The 23,032-nt window shown below is 49.3% G+C and overlaps 1 protein-coding gene across 4 annotated transcripts in view; it reads right to left on the reverse strand.

The window, feature by feature from the left end:
* The window catches only part of LOC138949542 (C-myc promoter-binding protein-like), a 150,075-nt gene that overhangs the window by 11,940 nt on the left and 115,103 nt on the right, over window positions 1–23,032 (reverse strand). For 3 of the 4 annotated variants that reach the window (XR_011450327.1, XM_070321410.1, XM_070321401.1), the window contains 4 exons: window positions 13,583–13,735; window positions 11,315–11,625; window positions 9,516–9,666; window positions 8,251–8,331 (listed from right to left, as the gene is read on the reverse strand). Coding sequence is in view for 3 of the 4 variants with exons in the window: in XM_070321410.1 (XP_070177511.1) it covers window positions 8,251–8,331; window positions 9,516–9,666; window positions 11,315–11,625; window positions 13,583–13,735 (696 nt within the window). In the remaining variant the exon portion in view is untranslated. The remainder of the gene's footprint in view (window positions 1–8,250; window positions 8,332–9,515; window positions 9,667–11,314; window positions 11,626–13,582; window positions 13,736–23,032) is intronic. The other variant, XM_070321409.1, reaches the window with a different exon arrangement.

Here is a 23,032-nt window from a genome sequence, read left to right on the forward strand (position 1 = left end):
CCACATACAGAGCTGACAGCTGGCAACACAGTGTCCCTATAGCTCTGTCCTATAGCCCTGTCCTATAGCTCTGTCCTATAGCCCTGTCCTATAGCCCTGTCCTATAGCCCTGTCCTATAGCCCTGTCCTATAGCCCTGTCCTATAGCCCTGTCCTATAGCTCTGTCCTATAGCCCTGTCCTATAGCTCTGTCCTATAGCCCTGTTCTATAGCCCTGTCCTATAGCTCTGTCCTATAGCCCTGTCCTATAGCTCTGTCCTATAGCCATGTCCTATAGCCCTGTCCTATAGCCCTGTCCTATAGCCCTGTCCTATAGCTCTGTCCTATAGCCCTGTCCTATAGCCCTGTCCTATAGCTCTGTCCTATAGCCCTGTCCTATAGCTCTGTCCTATAGCCCTGTCCTATAGCTCTGTCCTATAGCCCTGTCCTATAGCTCTGTCCTATAGCTCTGTCCTATAGCCCTGTCCTATAGCCCTGTCCTAAAGCCCTGTCCTATAGCCCTGTCCTATAGCCCTGTCCTATAGCTCTGTCCTATAGCTCTGTCCTATAGCCCTGTCCTATAGCCCTGTCCTATAGCTGTCCTATAGCTCTGTCCTATAGCTCTGTCCTATAGCCCTGTCCTATAGCTCTGTCCTATAGCTCTGTCCTATAGCTCTGTCCCATAGCCCTGTCCCATAGCCCTGTCCTATAGCTCTGTCCAATAGCTCTGTCCCATAGCCCTGTCCTATAGCCCTGTCCTATAGCTCTGTCCTATAGCCCTGTCCTATAGCTCTGTCCAATAGCTCTGTCCTATAGCCCTGTCCTATAGCCCTGTCCTATAGCTCTGTCCTATAGCCCTGTCCTATAGCCCTGTCCTATAGCCCTGTCCTATAGCTCTGTCCTATAGCCCTGTCCTATAGCCCTGTCCTATAGCTCTGTCCTATAGCCCTGTCCTATAGCCCTGTCCTATAGCTCTGTCCTATAGCTCTGTCCTATAGCCCTGTCCTATAGCCCTGTCCTATAGCCCTGTCCTATAGCTCTGTCCTATAGCCCTGTCCTATAGCCCTGTCCTATAGCCCTGTCCTATAGCCCTGTCCTATAGCCCTGTCCTATAGCTCTGTCCTATAGCTCTGTCCTATAGCCCTGTCCTATAGCCCTGTCCTATAGCTCTGTCCTATAGCCCTGTCCTATAGCTCTGTCCTATAGCCCTGTCCTATAGCTCTGTCCTATAGCTCTGTCCTATAGCTCTGTCCTATAGCTCTGTCCTATAGCTCTGTCCTATAGCCCTGTCCTATAGCCCTGTCCTATAGCCCTGTCCTATAGCTCTGTCCTATAGCCCTGTCCTATAGCCCTGTCCTATAGCCCTGTCCTTTAGCTCTGTCCTATAGCTCTGTCCTATAGCTCTGTCCTATAGCTCTGTCCTATAGCTCTGTCCTATAGCTCTGTCCTATAGCCCTGTCCTATAGCCCTGTCCTATAGCCCTGTCCTATAGCTCTGTCCTATAGCTCTGTCCTATAGCTCTGTCCTATAGCCCTGTCCTATAGCCCTGTCCTATAGCCCTGTCCTATAGCTCTGTCCTATAGCTCTGTCCTATAGCTCTGTCCTATAGCCCTGTCCTATAGCCCTGTCCTATAGCTCTGTCCTATAGCCCTGTCCTATAGCCCTGTCCTATAGCCCTGTCCTATAGCCCTGTCCTATAGCTCTGTCCTATAGCTCTGTCCTATAGCTCTGTCCTATAGCTCTGTCCTATAGCTCTTTCCTATAGCCCTGTCCTATAGCTCTGTCCTATAGCTCTGTCCTATAGCTCTGTCCTATAGCTCTGTCCTATAGCTCTGTCCTATAGCTCTTTCCTATAGCCCTGTCCTATAGCTCTGTCCTATAGCTCTGTCCTATAGCTCTGTCCTATAGCTCTGTCCTATAGCTCTGTCCTATAGCTCTGTCCTATAGCTCTGTCCTATAGCTCTGTCCTATATCCCTGTCCTATAGCTCTGTCCTATAGCCCTGTCCTATAGCCCTGTCCTATAGCCCTGTCCTATAGCCCTGTCCTATAGCCCTGTCCCTGGGACAGGCTGATCTTTCTTAACCCAGTGTGGGATTTTCAGTGGGGCGACCACCCCCAACCCAGCGCGTCCCCGGGTGGCGGATTGGGGAACGGTCTTCAGATATGGAGATCAGCCGCTTGCGGCCGCGGACCAAACTGGCTCCGGGTGGGATCCCGGAAAATTCTCCCCCCTGTGCTCTCAGGGTAGGACGTACGGGCCATGAGCTAAGGGTGAGGTAACCCCGACAGAAAACCCCGAATGCTGAAGACGGAGGACCCGGGCCGCACGGCGCATTCTAACAAACCATGGGTACACGCACTTACGCAAATGATGACACAATCAACCAGCACAGATGGAAATGGCGCTCGCCCATTGAGGACCCCCCAGGGTGGAGCAGCGTCGGGTCCCATGCCTCAAAGGGACCCAGCCCCAACTACTGGAGGTCCCTCCCGTCCGTCTTGTCACGCCAGGGGACGCGGGAGGAAAGTGACTGGCACCACCACAACCAGGAAGAAACCCAGTCAGCAGCGACCTTTTCAGGTCATGCACTGGAACGCAGAAAGTATCCTGAACAAGAAGACAGAGTTGGAGCATATCCTGCATGAGAAGAACATCAACATCTGCTGTATTCAGGAGACGCACCTGACACCCCAAAAGTCCTTCAAAGTGAGAGGCTACCAATGCCTTAGGTCCGACAGAACAGACCGAAGCAAAGGAGGAATCCTGACCCTCATCAGGAACAACATCAATGCCTGTTTGATAGAAACGCACATGGAGGACTCCGAATATCAGGTGATTCGAATCCAGACGAAGACATCAGAATTCCATCTTGTCAACTTCTACTGCCCCAATGATAGACACCTCGCCCTTGACACGATCCCCGCAAAGGCCTCCAACTTCATCGTGGTGGGTGACTTCAACAGTCATTCACAGAGTTGGGGATATGACCACCTGGATCGGAGAGGAGAAGAGGTGGAGAACTGGCAGGACGACAAAGGTCTCATCCTTTTAAACAGTCCCTTTGACTGCCCTACATTCTACTCCAGAAGATGGCACACTACATCAACTCCTGACCTAGCCTTCTGCACGGAAGACATGCACCAGCTAACCAGCAGAGAGGTCGGAGAACAGCTAGGTGGAAGTGACCATCGGCCAGTCTTTTTGACCATGGGCATGGAGTCCTGCACTGAAGCTTCCTTCCCACGGTGGAACTACAAAAGAGCGAACTGGTTCCTCTTTAGACACCGCACCAGCGAACTCACCAAAGACATCAGAGTCGAGGGTCGAGACATCAACATGGTGGCGAAGGACTTCAACATGAGCATCCTCAGAGCAGCGCGTGAGTCCATTCCCAGGGGTGCCAGGAGAGACTATAAGCCCTACTGGAGCAATGAATTGCAGGAACTGGATGATGATCTGGCAGACGCCAGAAGGGAAGCAGAAGTCAACCCGTCACAAAACAACAACATCCGCCTCCAGGAAGCCAAAGCCAAATTTCTCAAAAAGAAGCTACAGGCAAGACGGAGAAGCTGGCAAGAGAAAACAAGCTCTCTGAACCTTGAGAAGGATGGCAGAAAGCTCTGGAGGCTCACCAAGCAGTTGAATGATGAGAACACCAGCAGAGGAAAGATCCCATTAGAAGAGAACGGGAAGGTGCTAACTGGAAAGCATGCTGCCAACCAATTTGCTGAAAGCTATGCAGCTGAGAGCAACCTCCATGTTAGCCCCGAGAAACAGAGAGAAGCAAGAAGAGAGAAAAGAGAGAGACCTGCCAGACAGTCGACAGTGGACGCCATGAGTCAACCACTCACACTCCACGAGCTGCACTCAGCTCTGAAAAAGTCAAAGGCGAAGAAGTCCCCTGGCCCAGACGGCATCACCAACGAGATGCTAACCCACCTTGGTAGTGCAGCAGAGAACAAGCTACTCGAGGTCTTCAACAGCAGCTGGCAAGAAGGATCGCTACCACAACTCTGGCGAGAAGCGATCATGATCCCCATCTTAAAAAAAGGGAAGGATCCAAAGAAGGCCACCAGCTATCGCCCAATCAGCCTCACCAGCTGTGTTGTGAAGACCCTGGAGAGAATTGTGAACGAGCGCCTCAGGTGGTACCTGGAATCCAGGAACCTCCTCGCCCCTGAACAAGCTGGATTCCGACAGTTCCGCAGCACTGAAGATCAGGTCACTTACCTGGCGCAAGAAGTTGAAGATGCCTTTCAGGAACAGAAGCTGGTCTTCGTCACCTGGATAGATCTTCAGAAGGCCTTTGACAAGGTCTGGAAAGATGGACTCCTTGTAAAACTGCTGAGGAAAGGCGTGTCCAGCAACATGTACCAGTGGATTCGCTCTTACCTCTATAACCGCAGGGCAAGAGTTAACGTCGACCAGACCAAAAGCAAGAAGTTCCTCCTTCGTCATGGCGTCCCTCAGGGCGGAGTCCTCTCCCCCACACTCTTCCTTCTCTTCATCGACGATCTGGTGTCTGAGATGCCCAAGGGGATCAAAGCTGCTCTCTACGCAGACGACCTTGTGATCTGGTGCAAGGAGGAGCACGCAAGTACTGCCACCTACAGAATGCAGCAAGCGGCAGATAGGCTGAACGCATGGGCAGAAGATTGGTGCGTCTCCATCAACAAGGAGAAATCCTCCACCACCCTATTCACACTGTCGCCAAAGCAGAAAGCCGGAACCATTAGGCTTGGTGGAACTCCTCTGAGAGAGGATGAAGAAGCAACGTACCTTGGTGTCACCTTTGATAGACGGCAGACCTGGAAACCACACATTGCACAGGCAGAGACGAAGGCCCGGCGCAAGCTAGCCATACTCAGGAAGCTGGCAGGTACCACCTGGGGAGCGAACGAGAAGATACTGAAGACAGTATACCAGGGAACAATCAGACCCCACCTCGAGTACGGCTCCACAGCGTGGTCAACCTCAGCCAAGACAAACCTGCAGAGCCTTGACCGTGTGCAAAACCAGGCCCTCCGACTCATCACCGGTGCAATGAAATCCACGCCCATCAAGGAAATGGAGAAGCTTACCACCATCCAACCCCTCTGTCAGAGAAGAGAAGCCAAGACTATGGTACAGGCCGAGAAGCTCAAGTGCCTACCCGACCACCCCATGAAGCACAGACTGAGCAACCTCATCAAGAACCGGCTTAAACGGAGCAGTTTTGTACACGAGAGCAAGAGACTTTCTCGACAGTACAGGGAAGTCCTTCCACAGAACACTCTACCTCTGACCCAAGAAGAAGAGGAAACCCCCAAGGCAACAGAGAAACCAGGCATCCAGATCTGCACCAGTGTTCCACATGTTACCTCAGGAGAAGATCAGAATGACACAGCTCGACAGGCACTCACCTTAGCCCTGATCGACGAACAGTACCCAAAAGAGGCGTGGATCCATGTATACACCGATGGATCAGCAACTAACGCCGTGCTCAATGGAGGTGCAGGCATTCTCATCCAGTTCCCTGGGGGACATACAGCTACATCCAGCGTTGCCACAGGCAAACACTGCACAAACTATAAAGCAGAAGCAGAAGCTCTCATGCAGGCCGCCTCCTTCGTTCAGGACTCCGCAGACCCTTGCTACCAAGTTGTCTTCCTCTCGGACGCCCTTTCAGTCCTTCAGGCCCTAGAGAACGACAAACTCCCACAGCTGGCCAAAGCATTACAGATGGTCAGACAAACCAGAAGAGTTGTCCTCCAGTGGATACCAGCACACTGTGGGATACCAGGAAATGAAAGGGCAGATGAGCTGGCAAAAGAAGGAGCCGTGGAAGACCAACCTGAAAACAGTGTCAGCTTTAGTGAGCAGAAGACAATCATCAAGGCATTGATGAGGCCAAGGACAAACAGAGATGACTACCACACAATGTCCAGAGAGCAGCAAGTCAACCTCATCAGGCTGCGTACTGGCCACAACAGGCTCAATGCTCACATGAACCGAAAGTTCAAGCTGGCGCCATCACCAACCTGTGCCTGCGGTCAAGAGGACCAAACAGCGGAACACATCTTACAGCGATGTCCCTTACTAGATGAGGAACGAAAAGAAGTGTGGCCGTCACCAACTCCCTTGCAGACCAAACTATACGGCAGTCGACAGGAGTTGGAGAAAACGACAACATTTATCACCAGTGCTGGACTGATTGTGTAACCTCTGCGAACGCCAAGAAGAGAAGAAGAAGATAGCCCTGTCCTATAGCTCTGTCCTATAGCTCTGTCCTATAGCTCTGTCCTATAGCCCTGTCCTATAGCCCTGTCCTATAGCTCTGTCCTATAGCTCTGTCCTATAGCTCTGTCCTATAGCCCTGTCCTATAGCTCTGTCCTATAGCTCTGTCCTATAGCTCTGTCCTATAGCTCTGTCCTATAGCCCTGTCCTATAGCCCTGTCCTATAGCCCTGTCCTATAGCTCTGTCCTATAGCCCTGTCCTATAGCCCTGTCCTATAGCTCTGTCCTATAGCTCTGTCCTATAGCTCTGTCCTATAGCTCTGTCCTATAGCTCTGTCCTATAGCTCTGTCCTATAGCTCTGTCCTATAGCTCTGTCCTATAGCTCTGTCCTATAGCCCTGTCCTATAGCTCTGTCCTATAGCTCTGTCCTATAGCTCTGTCCTATAGCTCTGTCCTATAGCCCTGTCCTATAGCTCTGTCCTATAGCTCTGTCCTATAGCCCTGTCCTATAGCTCTGTCCTATAGCTCTGTCCTATAGCCCTGTCCTATAGCCCTGTCCTATAGCTCTGTCCTATAGCTCTGTCCTATAGCTCTGTCCTATAGCTCTGTCCTATAGCTCTGTCCTATAGCTCTTTCCTATAGCCCTGTCCTATAGCTCTGTCCTATAGCTCTGTCCTATAGCTGTCCTATAGCTCTGTCCTATAGCTCTGTCCTATAGCCCTGTCCTATAGCTCTGTCCTATAGCTCTGTCCTATAGCCCTGTCCTATAGCTCTGTCCTATAGCTCTGTCCTATAGCTCTTTCCTATAGCCCTGTCCTATAGCTCTGTCCTATAGCTCTGTCCTATAGCTCTGTCCTATAGCTCTGTCCTATAGCCCTGTCCTATAGCCCTGTCCTATAGCCCTGTCTTATAGCTCTGACCTCTGTCCTATAGCCCTGTCCTATAGCTCTGTCCTATAGCTCTGTCCTATAGCCCTGTCCTATAGCCCTGTCCTATAGCTCTGTCCTATAGCTCTGTCCTATAGCCCTGTCCTATAGCCCTGTCCTATAGCCCTGTCCTATAGCTCTGTCCTATAGCCCTGTCCTATAGCTCTGTCCCATAGCCCTGTCCTATAGCCCTGTCCTATAGCTCTGTCCTATAGCTCTGTCCTATAGCTCTGTCCTATAGCCCTGTCCTATAGCTCTGTCCTATAGCTCTGTCCTATAGCCCTGTCCTATAGCTCTGTCCTATAGCCCTGTCCTATAGCTCTGTCCTATAGCTCTGTCCTATAGCTCTGTCCTATAGCCCTGTCATGCAAGGTACGGACCAACAAGGGAGGGTGGTGGAATCAAATTTTTTATTTTTATTTTTATTTTTTAAACACAATTTTATTCAAAATACATGACATGAAACAATTGACAAAAATGCAGCAAGGACACGAACTCAAGCAGATGCTTATTTGACGTGACCATAACAATGCTAAGTTACACAAGTTTTCATGATGGTGGACAACACAATTATTAACCAGTAGAACAAAATGTAGGAGGGGGGAATGGGGAACTTAATCAAAACAGGAGGATTTACAGAAAAAAAAGAAAAAAAGTGAGACAATGAATGAAGCGCGTGGGACGAGACCATCGATGCTGAGACATGCAATAAGTAAGTTCAGATAAATGTACATTTTCATGGAGAGGGCAGCACAGTTCGTTACGAATGTATGGAAGAAAACAACCACACACACACACACACAAAAGAGAACAGCAAAACAAAAACAAAATCTCAATGATAATTATTACTTATGTTTTTTTTTATTGTTTTTTTTTAATGTATGGCAGTCTTTACCTTATATCAATGAAAATAAACAATAATTTGTTTTTAATTAATAAAACTTCAGACTAACGAAATCTCAAAACAACATGATTTCCAAAAATAATTTCCAGTGTTAATCGTGAATCGGTTTTTTTAAAAATGCTTACGCACATCTTTGCGATTAAAATAATGTTATTAATCTTCTTCATATTTTTGCTGTTACTTTTTATACCAAAAAGCACATCTGTAACATTAGTGACCTACCTGAGTGGGGTTGGAGGTGGCGGCAGTCAGCAGGAAACTGGACAGGTGACTGGGGATCTCCAGGCGACGGATGTACCACACCTGTACAACACAACACCTCCATTATACACCTGTTGAAAAATATTACACCTGTACATCACAACACCTCCATTATACACCTGTTAATAAACACCACACCTGTACATCACAACACCTCCATTATACACCTGTTGATAAACACCACACCTGTACATCACAACACCTCCATTATCCACCTGTTGATAAATATTACACCTGTACAACACAACACCTCCATTATACACCTGTTGATAAATATTACACCTGTACATCACAACACCTCCATTTTACACCTGTTGATAAATATTACACCTGTACATCACAACACCTCCATTATACACCTGTTGATAAATATTACACCTGTACAACACAACACCTCCATTATACACCTGTTGATAAATATTACACCTGTACATCACAACACCTCCATTATACACCTGTTGATAAATATTACACCTGTACAACACAACACCTCCATTTTACACCTGTTGATAAATATTACACCTGTACATCACAACACCTCCATTATACACCTGTTGATAAACACCACACCTGTACATCACAACACTTTTATTATACACCTGTTGATAAATATTACACCTGTACACTGCAACACCTCCATTATACACCTGTTGATAAATACCACACCTGTACAATGGAACACCATTAATACACACCTGTTGACAGACACAAAACGTCAAAAGTCAAGAGAGACACACAGAGAGACAGAGTGGTGGGTTGCACTGACCATGTTCCAGAAGATGATGGGGTGCTGGTCGAGGAAGAGGGGGATGGAGAGACAGAGACACACAGAGAGACAGAGTGGTGGGTTGTACTGACCATGTTCCAGAAGATGATGGGGTGCTGGTCGAGGAAGAGGGGGGTGGAGAGACAGAGACACACAGAGAGACAGAGTGGTGGGTTGTACTGACCATGTTCCAGAAGATGATGGGGTGCTGGTCGAGGAAGAGGGGGATGGAGAGACAGAGACACACAGAGAGACAGAGTGGTGGGTTGTACTGACCATGTTCCAGAAGATGATGGGGTGCTGGTCGAGGAAGAGGGGGGTGGAGAGACAGAGACACACAGAGAGACAGAGTGGTGGGTTGTACTGACCATGTTCCAGAAGATGATGGGGTGCTGGTCGAGGAAGAGGGGGATGGAGAGACAGAGACACACAGAGAGACAGAGTGGTGGGTTGTACTGACCATGTTCCAGAAGATGATGGGGTGCTGGTCGAGGAAGAGGGGGGTGGAGAGACAGAGGTCACCCTCGTGGTCCATGACGTACTCCAGCTCTTTGCGCAGCACCAATGGACTCAGGTAGGGGAACACCTGGGGCTCCGCTGTACAGGTGCCTCTGTCAACACACACATCACTCACATCACTCACATCACTCACATCACTCACATCACTCACATCACTCACATCAATCACATCACTCACAATACAGTGGAACCCCCAATTCTAGACTCCCGCCCTTTCAAGACGTTGTATCTCATGTTGTGTTGATGACCTGTGTAAATGTCCCGCATATTTTAAGACTCCCTCCTTTTTAAGACCTGATTTTCTCAGATTTGTTGAGGTCTCAAAAGGGAGATTCCACAAATAGACCTCCCATCAAACATATTCACATCACAGACATGCAGGATCAAATATAACACTTCTGTCAAACATATTCACATCACAGACACATTTTAGTCAGAAACAGAGCTTTCCATCACAGCTCTTCTTACCACAATTTGACAAGGCGCTCCCCAGCCAAGCTATTCACATACAAACCCTAAAAAAAGATACGTATATATATCACATGTACTTTGGTCACATGTACACACAAGTTCCCTTGTCATAAATATTGCTCCCAATCAGTCACTTCTTTCCCATTCCTGCCTTCACACAACCACACTCCATGCCATGTCTACACAGAGAAGGTAGATAACAGTGATACACACCACACTCCATGCCATGTCTACACAGAGAAGGCAGATAACAGTGTTACACACCACACTCCATGCCATGTCTACACAGAGAAGGCAGATAACAGTGTTACACACCACACTCCATGCCATGTCTACACAGAGAGGGCAGATAACAGTGTTACACACCACACTCCATGCCATGTCTACACAGAGAGGGCAGATAACAGTGTTACACACCACACTCCATGCCATGTCTACACAGAGAGGGCAGATAACAGTGTTACACACCACACTCCATGCCATGTCTACACAGAGAGGGCAGATAACAGTGTTACACACCACACTCCATGCCATGTCTACACAGAGAGGGCAGATAACAGTGTTACACACCACACTCCATGCCATGTCTACACAGAGAGGGCAGATAACAGTGTTACACACCACACTCCATGCCATGTCTACACAGAGAAGGCAGATAAGAGTGATACACACCACACTCCATGCCATGTCTACACAGAGAGGGCAGATAACAGTGTTACACACCACACTCCATGCCATGTCTACACAGAGAAGGCAGATAACAGTGTTACACACCACACTCCATGCCATGTCTACACAGAGAAGGCAGATAACAGTGTTACACACCACACTCCATGCCATGTCTACACAGAGAGGGCAGATAACAGTGTTACACACCACACTCCATGCCATGTCTACACAGAGAAGGCAGATAAGAGTGATACACACCACACTCCATGCCATGTCTACACAGAGAGGGCAGATAACAGTGTTACACACCACACTCCATGCCATGTCTACACAGAGAAGGCAGATAACAGTGATACCCCCCTTTTAAGACCCCCCCCACTTTAAGACTGCGCGGCAGATGTAGCTCTAGTTTTTAGTGCTGGCAACACTAAATTTAGCTCTGTGGCCTTCTACTATGACAAGGCTTGGTCTGCCGGGGACGGATGTACAGTTTTAAAAGGGGAGTTCCAGTGTACAGGTATACCCTCAGGAACATGCCCCTAATGGTTTAACCATGAGGGCGTTAAACAACATTTATCATCACAGGTATATCCCACTCACCTGCTCATGAATTCCTTCTTCTTCTCCGGCCCGGTGGAGGTGGTGGTGGCGGCAGGCATGTGGACGTCCTCGTCGATGGAGAGGGTGAGGGGGGAACCGAGACTGCCGGGGTAACAGTTGTAGTAGCCGCCACCGCCCAGAGAGCTGTGGTCAGTGGCGTTGGACAGACACTCGCTGGTGCACCGCCGCCGGACCGCCGCCTCTGCCTCCTGCAGGCTGAGGGGGGAGTCGGACAGGTGCATGGAGCTCTGCAACTCACCTGCTGCCGTCGCTGGGCTGATGGTCTTCTCACCTGTGTCGGCGTGCAGGAACTGTGGGACACAAACAGGCGTCAGTCAGACAGGTAATGCACGCACAGCTACAACTCAGTCTCAGGTGCACAAGCACTAATCTTATCTAAGTTGAAACATGTTATAGGTAGGAGTTAACAAGAATGGAGAAACGTAGATAAACTTAACACATGTATTTATAAAATGGGCACAACAAATTTACAATAAAAGAAAATACAACATAATTGTAATACATGTACTTTAGTGTCTGTAAATAAGAAATGACATTGCTAACCGGTCAATACAATCAGTTCTGACCGACCAGTCAATACAATCAGTTCTGACCGACAAGTGTTTTTGAGCGAGTTTTTTTATGTGTGTAAATATTTCAGATAGGGTTGTAACTTTCTGGTTGTATGATGCACCTCTTTAACTCGTTAGTGTCACATAAAGTGAGTGTTCTGTGCTATCAGCGAAAAGCTGTCTTGAGACTTGGAGCTCCGTCAGGTCAGCTGACCCCCGGTGTGATGTTAGTAAAATAGTGTGACTGTCAGTATAGAACATGTTAAAAACACACACACACTTGTTATTCAATGACAGTCTTGCCCAAAAGGGCCATCACTTATCAACAAGAGAATTGCCATCACAAAATGCAATGTTAGACATTAGAGAAGTATAACTCTCCCATGCTGTGTGATTCAGAATACTGGTGATGCCACTGGATGTTCAGTTGACAGTGATATGAGAAAGACCAAACAACAGGTAAGCATAATAATAAGAGTGACGAGACACGACATGTATAAGCCAGAACACACCATGCTGCGCTATACAACACTGCATCTTGATTCAAGCTTCGGCCTGTCAATACATTACCACTCAAACTTAATACGTGTATATATATGACTGAGTCTTTCTTTTCTTTATTTGGTGTTTAACGTCGTTTCCAACCACGAAGGTTATATCGCGACGGGGAAAGGGGGGGGAGATGGGATAGAGCCACTTGTTAATTGTTTCTCGTTCACAAAAGCACTAATCAAAAAATTGCTCCAGGGGCTTGCAACGTAGTTCAATATATTACCTTACTGGGAGAATGCAAGTTTCCAGTACAAAGGACTTAACATTTCTTACATACTGCTTGACTAAAATCTTTACAAACATTGACTATATTCTATACAAGGAACACTTAACAAGGGTAAAAGGAGAAACAGAATCCGTTAGTCGCCTCTTACGACATGCTGGGGAGCATCGGGTAAATTCTTCCCCCTAACCCGCGGGGGGTATGACTGAGTCAATACATTACAACTCAAACTTAATACATATATGACTGAGTCAATTTTTCTAGGATAAAATATAAGACGTCAATGAAAACTTTGATGACAAAATGTAACAGATGTTAGCTGTGACACATGGTGGTCAATTCATAAAAATTTATAAAAATCCCAAGAACAAAATATTCCCACTAAAATTAAATTGGAACACCCACACGAAAGCACATGTGTACCAGGGACGACCCATCGCTCTCACTATGCTGACAACCACAGAGATAAAGTAAAACAAGAAACTAAGGTTCCTACCAAACTAAACATTACCTCTCCTTTGCTGCTGACTAGTGTGTATTTGCCCTACCATGTCAGTAACTGATTGCCTCTTCAACAGAATGCCAACCTAACATGCAGATTTCCAAGATGCTAATTTCTCACAGACTTTTCTTCTCAATGGACGTTTAGTTTAGCTGTCTTTAGACATCTCGGCAAGGGGAAACTTGTCATTTCTCACTTCCTGAAAGCCTCTTGAGGCCACACTGTTCAGCTCAAAACAACGAACAACGAACAACGAATCCTTCATTTAACTTTGACCTCCTCTTCCCTTTCAGAGAATACACCGCTCAGGAAAAAAATGCTCTCCTTTAGTTCAGCTACAAATTTTAGTTAGACATGCATTTTGATTTTTACCCCCTCCATCACCCCACACACATTAACACTCTCTCCGCCAACCGTACCGTTTCCTCTTCCACACTTTCCGCCACCAAGGTGGGGGTGAGGGGGGCGTGGCCTGTACTGACAGGGGGAGGGGCCGAGTCAGGGGGAGGGGCCAGAGCCTCTGTGTTAGAGTGGAGTGACAGCGGCGTGGACCTGGGGTGCCCTCGCCAGTCCTGCACGGCACACAGCAAGCAACATGCAAGTGGGGGTGACATCAGTAACACGCCACGCATCATTACACACGGCCGTCACAACACTGCGCCCATGACAACACTGAACAGTGGAACCGGCCTTTTAAGACCTACACAAATCTTGAGAAAATCCGGTCTTAAAAATGAGGGAGTCTTAAAATGGGGGTAATCTTACAGAGGTTGTGAACAAAACATGTGAAAAAGGAAAGCCTGGGAAGGGGCAAGTCTTACAAGGGGATTTCCGTTCTACTCACAGACCTGTTTACCCTGAAATGAGGCAAGTGGAGCAAGGCCATGCTGAATATGGAGTTTTGGGGATTCAAAGTGGAGTTTACATATGTATAAAACCACGGAGTAAATATATTGCTGTGCAAACTGTAAGAAATTAAAAAAAAAGTATTTTTTGACCTTTATTCACTGCTGTTCTTTCTTTTTTTCTTTATTTGGTGTTTTACGTCGTTTTCAACCACGAATGTTATATCGCGACGGTTCACTGCTGTTAAGTGTTTAGGAGAAGATAACTTTTTCATCAGTTTTCTTCAGATCTAGCTTGAGTTGACAGGGACTTGTAATAGGCACTTTTCAGTATCAAACTGTTTATGGGATGCTGACTGCACATGGCGAGTGCAGTCGAACAGACCACCGTGCTGGCAGGAAAAGTCCCATTTGCACAAGGAGCAGTGGACCAACAATTCTCCCTTTCTTGACGCTTGTAGACAAGGGTATTTGTCGTGATAGTTCTTTTTATATTTAGTCAAGTTTTGACTAAATATTTTAACATCGAGGGGGAATCGAGACGAGGGTCGTGGTGTATGTGTGTCTGTCTGTCTGTCTGTCTGTCTGTGCGTGTGTGTGTGTGTGTGTGTAGAGCGATTCAGACTAAACTACTGGACCGATCTTTATGAAATTTGACATGAGAGTTCCTGGGTATGAAATCCCCGAACGTTTTTTTCATTTTTTTCATAAATGTCTTTGATGACGTCATATCCGGCTTTTCGTGAAAGTTGAGGCGGCACTGTCACGCCCTCATTTTTCAACCAAATTGGTTGAAATTTTGGTCAAGTAATCTTCGACGAAGCCCGGGGTTCGGTATTGCATTTCAGCTTGGTGGCTTAAAAATTAATTAATGACATTGGTCATTAAAAATCGGAAAATTGTAAAAAAAAATAAAAATTTATAAAACGATCCAAATTTACGTTTATCTTATTCTCCATCATTTTCTGATTCCAAAAACATATAATTATGTTATATTCGGATTAAAAACAAGCTCTGAAAATTAAATATATAAAAATTATTATCAAAATTAAATTGTCCAAATCAATTTAAAAACACTTTCATCTTATTCCTTGTCGGTTCCTGATTCCAAAAACATATAGATATGATATGTTTGGATTAAAAACACGCTCAGAAAGTTAAAACAAAGAGAGGTACAGAAAAGCGTGCTATCCTTCTTAGCGCAACTACTACCCCGCTCTTCTTGTCAATTTCACTGCCTTTGCCATGAGCGGTGGACTGACGATGCTACGAGTATACGGTCTTGCTGAAAAAGGGCAGCTACTTGACTAAATATTGTATTTTCGCCTTACGCGACTTGTTATATTTCTGTGAATGGACAGCAGAAGCACGGTTTTTTTTCATTACATGTTTTGCTGGTATTTACTCAACGTCACTGTCGTCAGTCTCGCAAACGCGCTTTCTTGAAGACGCCATCTTTGAAAAAGAAAAAGATTTTGAAAACGAGGCTACGATAATGCGTTCAACGTACCAGCTGCCCGCTGGCAGTTGATTCGAAACTGACATGCCAGCCGCAGCATGCGGGCAGAGATCTGATTGGAGCTATTGTTAGACCGCGCTGCGAAAAGTTGAGCCTTTGTTTGCGACCGACTCAAGTTAGGCTTATGCACTGAACGATCGGTACTTGGCTAAAAACGGAGTTGGGGAATTCGAAATGCGGAGTCTCACTTTCAGCTGCGGAGTTGCGGAGTAAAAAAAAAAATGCGGAGAAAACTCCGCTCAATGCGGGGGGTAAACAGGTCTGTACTGAGCATGGTCTCCGTTATGAGTGACGTGATTCAAGGCATAAACCAAAGTGATCATGGACTTGGGCTTGTAAGTTGAATCAAAGTGATCATGGACTTGGGCTTGTAAGTTGAACCAAAGTGATCATGGACTTGGGCTTGTAAGTTGAATCAAAGTGATCATGGACTTGGGCTTGTAAGTTGAACCAAAGTGATCATGGACTTGGGATTGTAAGTTGAATCAAAGTGATCATGGACTTGGACTTGTAAGTTGAACCAAAGTGATCATGGACTTGGGCTTGGAAGTTGAATCAAAGTGATCATGGACTTGGGCTTGGAAGTTGAATCAAAGTGATCATGGACTTGGGCTTGTAAGTTGAATCAAAGTGATCATGGACTTGGGCTTGTAAGTTGAATCAAAGTGATCATGGACTTGGGCTTGTAAGTTGAATCAAAGTGATCATGGACTTGGACTTGTAAGTTGAACCAAAGTGATCATGAACTTGGGCTTGTAAGTTGAACCAAAGTGATCATGGACTTGGGCTTGTAAGTTGAATCAAAGTGATCATGGACTTGGGCTTGTAAGTTGAACCAAAGTGATCATGGACTTGGGCTTGTAAGTTGAATCAAAGTGATCATGGACTTGGGCTTGTAAGTTGAATCAAAGTGATCATGGACTTGGGCTTGTAAGTTGAATCAAAGTGATCATGGACTTGGACTTGTAAGTTGAACCAAAGTGATCATGAACTTGGGCTTGTAAGTTGAATCAAAGTGATCATGGACTTGGGCTTGTAAGTTGAATCAAAGTGATCATGGACTTGGACTTGTAAGTTGAACCAAAGTGATCATGAACTTGGGCTTGTAAGTTGAATCAAAGTGATCATGGACTTGGGCTTGTAAGTTGAATCAAAGTGATCATGGACTTGGACTTGTAAGTTGAATCAAAGTGATCATGGACTTGGGCTTGTAAGTTGAATCAAAGTGATCATGGACTTGGGCTTGTAAGTTGAATCAAAGTGATCATGGACTTGGGCTTGTAAGTTGAATCAAAGTGATCATGGACTTGGGCTTGTAAGTTGAATCAAAGTGATCATGGACTTGGGCTTGTAAGTTGAATCAAAGTGATCATAGACTTGTAAGTTTGAGCAAAGTGATCATGGACTTGGGCTTGTAAGTTGAATCAAAGTGATCATGGACTTGGACTCATAAGTTGAATCAAAGTGATCATGGACTTGGGCTTGAAAGTTGAATCAAAGTGATCATGGACTTGGATTTGTAAGTTGAATCAAAGTGATCATGGACTTGGGCTTTTGAGTTAAATCAAAGTGATCATGGACTTGGACTTGTAAGTTGAATCAAAGTGATCATGGACTTGGGCTTGTAAGTTGAATCAAAGTGATCATGGACTTGGGCTTGTAAGTTGAATCAAAGTGATTGTAAGGCTTCTTTTTAAGCCTACTGTCTATATGATACTTACCGAGACAGTACTATTCTTGCACATTATCTATTATAGGCCGAAAAAATTGGACAAAACGCTGAGTGGGTACAATTATCTCCCATAACCATGCGCCACCGTGGATCCCAAGCACTGTCCGAGTGCTTCCCCCTTACAGGATGTAGGTGGCGCGTCCTCTTTCTTTATGAGCTGCAGACCCTCAAAAAGCCCATAACATATCAAGAGGGGAGGCGGGAGGGAAACTCTAATAGTACTGTCTCGGTAAGTATCATATAGACAGTAGGCTTAAAAAGAAGCCTTACAGTCAATATAACACTTACCTCGACAGTACTATTCTTGCACAGAATACCAGAGTGGTGTGAGGGTGATATGTAGAGTATTAAACTCCTTAATCAAAATCACTTAAATCCAAGGATTAAGATACCCAGGCAATTTTCGAACAGTACTACCGTAAAAGAAAATATACCCAAGAAACATACCTTAGACTGACGTGACCATGCTAGCAACCACTGCTGTGTGGTGAACTCAATGTCAAAGTCCAGGCCACTCAAAGCTTGAATACCACTGAGTCTACGGCAAGTGGCTAAAGCGATGAGGAACAATTAGTCTTAAAAATCAGCAACTTGATACTGATGCCTGCCAGGGGTTCAAACTCATTGCTACGCAGGAGTTTGAGGACCAGAAAGACATCCCCCTTGGGAAATGAAACCCGAGGTTTAGACACCGCTGCATTGCTAATACCCGAAAGGACATTAGCGATGAGGGAGGACCTGATCAAGTGTTCAGTTCTGCGACCAGTAGCGGCCGCAATCGTGGAAGCGATGGCAGATCTGTATCCAAGAAGAGTCTTAGAAGAAAGACTCTTCTTTTGATACACTTCCACCAGGAAGTTGGCCAAGTCCTGTGTTGAGGGATAAAGCGGCTTTATCCCCTTGGACAAGGCGAAGGTGGCCCAAGCTCTCCAGCGTAAGTCGTAGAGCTGATTAGTTGATCGCCTCTTAGCGTTCAAGGAAAACTCTACTGAACTCTTGTGCAATCCTAGTGCAAGCAGTTTGGAGCGCACAAGAGCCATGCGGTCAAGCACAGACTCTCTGGACGTGGATGAGGGAGGCATGATCAAGGCTGGAGCAGACCTCCCCCGTCCAGATCCAGAGGTAGAGGGTCTACGTGGGTGAGACCGCGAAGATCTGGAAACCACGGAGCTGTTGGCCAGTAAGGCGCGACCAAAATCAGTCTTGGTCGTTCCTGCAGATATTTTGCCAGCACCCTCGGAATCAGAGATGTCGGGGGATAGGCGTAAGCATCGAGGAGCCTCCACAAGAGAGTGAATGCGTCCAAGTGGAACGCATTCATGTCTCGAAAGGGGCTGACGTACCTGGGAAGCCGAGCGCTGAATCGAGTTACGAACAGATCGATCAGAGGACGGTCCCACCTTGCCCACAGACGCTGTAGAACGTTGTGAGCGATGGTCCATTCTGTGGAGAGAACCTGATCGCCCCGACTGAGAATGTCGGCCAGGGCGTTCAGTTTCCCCGGAACGAACTGGACTGACATCCGGACCTGATTGGTCTGGCACCAGAGCAGAATCTCCTCCGCCAACAGGGAGAGGGACCGAGAATTGGTGCCCCCCTGGTGGCGAAGGTAAGCTAAGCATGTGGTGTTGTTGTCCCCGTTGAAAATCAGAGGGGCCAAGGACAGGCCGAATGGGAGGGCCCGAAACTCGAACACCGTGCCCTCCCAAACGAACCGGAGCAGATGTCGGTACCCCGGGGCCACCAGGATGTGGAAGTAAGCATCCTGGAGGTCCCAGACATGGCCCAATCGTTTGGCCGGATGGCCAACCGGACCGACGAAGGGGTTTCCATCTTGAACTTGCACCTGTGAAGGTACAAGTTCAAGGTGGAGAGGTCCAACACCGGCCTGAACCGGCCGTCCTTTTTGGGGACGGTGAACAGGCGGGAGCAGAACCCCAGAGAAGGCTGAGAAAGGGGGTAGACCGCCTTCTTCTCGACCAACGAGTTCACCTCGTCCTGAAGAGCCTGCCATCTGGCAGGCTCTCGAGGAGGGGGGAACGTCCAAGGTAGAGCGGACAATGGAGGTTGTGACGACAGCGGTAGAGAAAACCCCGACCACACCACCCTCAAGAAAAACTGGTTGGAGACCAGTCTGCCCCACATGCCGCGGGCCCGAAAAAAGGGAACCGACGGACGAAAGAGGGGCAACTTGAGGGGGCGTCAACGTAGGGCCGGGACTCACTGAAAATTCTGCTGGCGGGCAGGCGCAGGCTTGCGACCACCCCCCCTGGTGGTGCTGCTTCCCCTTACCTGTCTGAGCACCCTTCGTCTTGCTTGGGAACGCAACAGGCGCCTAAGAGGAGGAAGAAGGAGGCAGTGAAACTGGCTTCTTCTTCTTCTTCTGAGGCTGGGAGCTGGAGGTGACTGTAGCACTTCTCTTACTCCCCGCCGCCGTCGCCGAAGCAGCGAGGCCAACCATCAGAGAATCAGTGTTCCTCTGGCGTGTGGACTCCACCACAGAACGAACAGTGTCCGGATGAAAGAGGGAAGAAGGCTGAGGAAACGTGTTCCTCAGACTCTTCCTCATATCCGGAGGCACTATAGAAGTAGGCAGAAAATGATCACGGAACAGGGCCAATAAAGTGGACCCGTGTTCCAATGGCCAATTCTGCCGCAGACGTCACGCACGATCGCACGGCATGCAAAGCCCGATCCACTCGAACCGTGTCAAGGACCCGAGTGGAATCGGACTATGCCCGATCGGGAGGGTCCAACAGTGTGGACAGCGTGCTCATCCATGTCAAGGCCTGTGATTGGGCCTCGACTGTGGAAGAAACGGTGGCCTCAAGATTGTGGAACGAAGCAGAGCTCAGTTCCACCTTCTTGACCGAAGGCACCTCCCCAACGAACACATCACCGTCAGCCCCACCCTAAACACTCGAAGTCTGGAAAGGGAGAGTTCGAGAGTCAAAGGGAAAAGGGAGGGACGAAACAGATTGGACACGAGGAAACAGTGGAGGTGCGCCTCCCGAAGGAAAGCATGGCACTGAACCCGCGTCCTCCCGAGGAACATAGGTCGCGTTTGCACGTGAATCTGTACTCCTCAGGCGATGTGCTGCCGCTTCCACCGTGGCACTTAGACTAGGGTGGAACGCGAATTGCCGGCGGCCGGATCGTTCATAAAACGAGCCGCCGGCAGACGCGGCGTGAGCCTCCCGCGCCCGGGCCGAAGCGGACTCAAAGGACGAGAGGGCGTCTCAGGGAAGGACGTCCTGAAACTGTTCAAACGTCCTTCTAGCTGTGCGAGGACGAGCCTCCTGCCTCTCGTCCTCAGACCCCGGGTCCACGTCCTGTGTGTCAACACTAGACGACAGACGCTTAAGAGAGGCATCCGTGACGTCAAGACGCCGCGTGATGTCTGTCATGTACTGTTGGAAAGTACGAAGCATAGCTTCGGAAGTTCCATCAGAAACCGGCAAGGGTAGAGGTTCAGTGTTAACCTCAGGGCGACCCTGATCCTCCTCCCTATCGTCCTCCGACTCACTCTCCTCTTCACTTCCCGACAACTCCTCAAAAGCAGGAGTGTAGGGAGCTTGAGGGGGAAGAGCCGAAAGCGATGAAGCAGGCTGTGAAGAAACGCCCACAGAAGCAAGAGGCCGCGAAGACCCCTGCCCCAAAGACGAAACGTCTCCAGCAGCCGAAGGGGGAGAAAAACAACAACCCTGCGACTGTTGGGTCAGCCCAGCCAACGAACCCCCGCCATTTATAGACTGAACAGGAACCCATCGGGTCTGATCAGAAAAGAAATGGTCCGGTCCGGTCGGGGGTGCCGATCCGGTCCGGTAGGGTGGTCCGGTCCGGTGCCGTACCATCCGGAGGTCCCGTTCAGCACCGAACCATCGTACCCACAGAAGTGTTCGGGTGGTTAGGTCCGGACGTGGACATACCGTACCATCCGGACCCGTAGGTCCGGTGGTCCGGTATGGTCCGGTTCGGTGCCAGACCATCCAGACCAACAGAGGTGGTCGGGTGGTCCCGCACCGGACCATCCGGACCCGTAGGTCCGGACCCGTAGGTCCGGTACCATCCGGAGGTCCTGTTCGGCACCGAACCATCCGTACGCACAGAAGTGTTCGGGTGGTTCGGTCCGGGCGTGGACGTACCGTACCATCCGGACCCGTAGGTCCGGTTCGGTGCCAGACCATACGGACCAACAGAGGTGGTCGGGTGGTCCGGACCGGTCCGGTAGGGTGGTCCGGTCCGGTGTTCCGGTCCGGTCCCGTACCATCCGGAGGTCCCGTTCGGTACCGAACCATCCGTACCCACAGAAGTGTTCGGGTGGCTCGGTCCGGACGTGGACACACCGTACCATCCGGACCCGTAAGTCCGGTATGGTCCGGTTCGGTGCCAGACCATCCGGACCAACAGAGGTGGTCGGGTGGTCCGGTCCGGACCGGACCACCGGTCCAGCACCGGACCATCCGGACCCGTAGGTCCGGTCCGGTCCCGCACCATCCGGAGGTCCCGTTCGGCACCGAACCACCCGTACCCACAGAAGTGTTCGGGTGGCTCGGTCCGGACGTGGACATACCGTACCATCCGGACCCGTAGGTCCGGTTCGGTGCCAGACCATCCGGACCAACAGAGGTGGTCGGGTGGTCCGGACCGATCCGGTAGGGTGGTCCGGTGTTCCGGTCCTGTGGTCCGGTCCCATACCATCCGGAGGTCCCGTACGGCACCGAACCATCCGTACCCACTGAAGTGTTCGGTCCGGACGTGGACCTACCGTACCATCCGGACCCGTAGGTCCGGTGGTCCGGTATGGTCCGGTTCGGTGACAGACCATCCGGACCAACAGAGGTGGTCGGGTGGTCCGGTACCGGACCATCCGAACCCGTAGATTCGGTCCGGTCCCGTACCATCCGGAGGTCCCGTTCGGTACCGAACCATCCGTACCCACAGAAGTGTTCGGGTGGCTCGGTCCGGACGTGGACATACCGTACCATCCGGACCCGTAGGTCCGGCATGGTCCGGTTCGGTGCCAGACCACCCGGACCAACAGAGGTGGTCGAGTGGTCCGGTCCCGACCGGACCACTGGTCCGGTACCGTACCCTCCGGACCCGTAGGTCCGGTGTGTTCCGGTTCGGTGCCAGACCACCCAGACCAACAGAGGTGGTCGGGTGGTCCGGTCCCGACCGAACCACTGGTCCCGTACCGTACCATCCGGACCCGTAGGTCCGGGGGGTCCGGCAAGGGCCAGAGGTACTGTCCCGCACCGGACCCTAAGGTCCGGTACGGTCCCGTACCATGGGTCCCGTCCGGACCAAACCCGGAGGTCAAGTCCAGTCGGGACCCGTGGGTCCGGTTCGATCCCGACCCGTAAGCCTGGAACGTTCCGGACCCTTGGTCCGGACCATCCGTCACCCGAACACCAGACGCTAAGGAATGGCGTGGGGTCAAGACGGTCCGGTCGGAGGTGTCGGTCTGAGCAACAGAAACAATGTTCCCGTCGCCCTGACCATTCGACAGAAGTACCACGTTCTGTCGAACACCTCCACGTCCAGTAACTAGTCGGCCGGAGCGTTTCAAGAGGGACAGCCACCAGTCACACGGACGTCAGAGGGAACCGTAGTAGCAGTGGTCGTAGGCACGAAGCCTGAAACCCCTGCCCCCACAGGACCGCCCTGAACGGGGTCAATTCGCATCCCAACCCCAGCGGGGAGGGAATTCAGAGACCCCGTCATCTCCTCCGATCTCCCCCCCCAGGAGGCCGAAACTACTGTCAAAACA

Source organism: Littorina saxatilis, linkage group LG1 (genome assembly GCF_037325665.1).
Source record: "Littorina saxatilis isolate snail1 linkage group LG1, US_GU_Lsax_2.0, whole genome shotgun sequence".
Lineage (NCBI taxonomy): Eukaryota > Metazoa > Mollusca > Gastropoda > Littorinimorpha > Littorinidae > Littorina > Littorina saxatilis.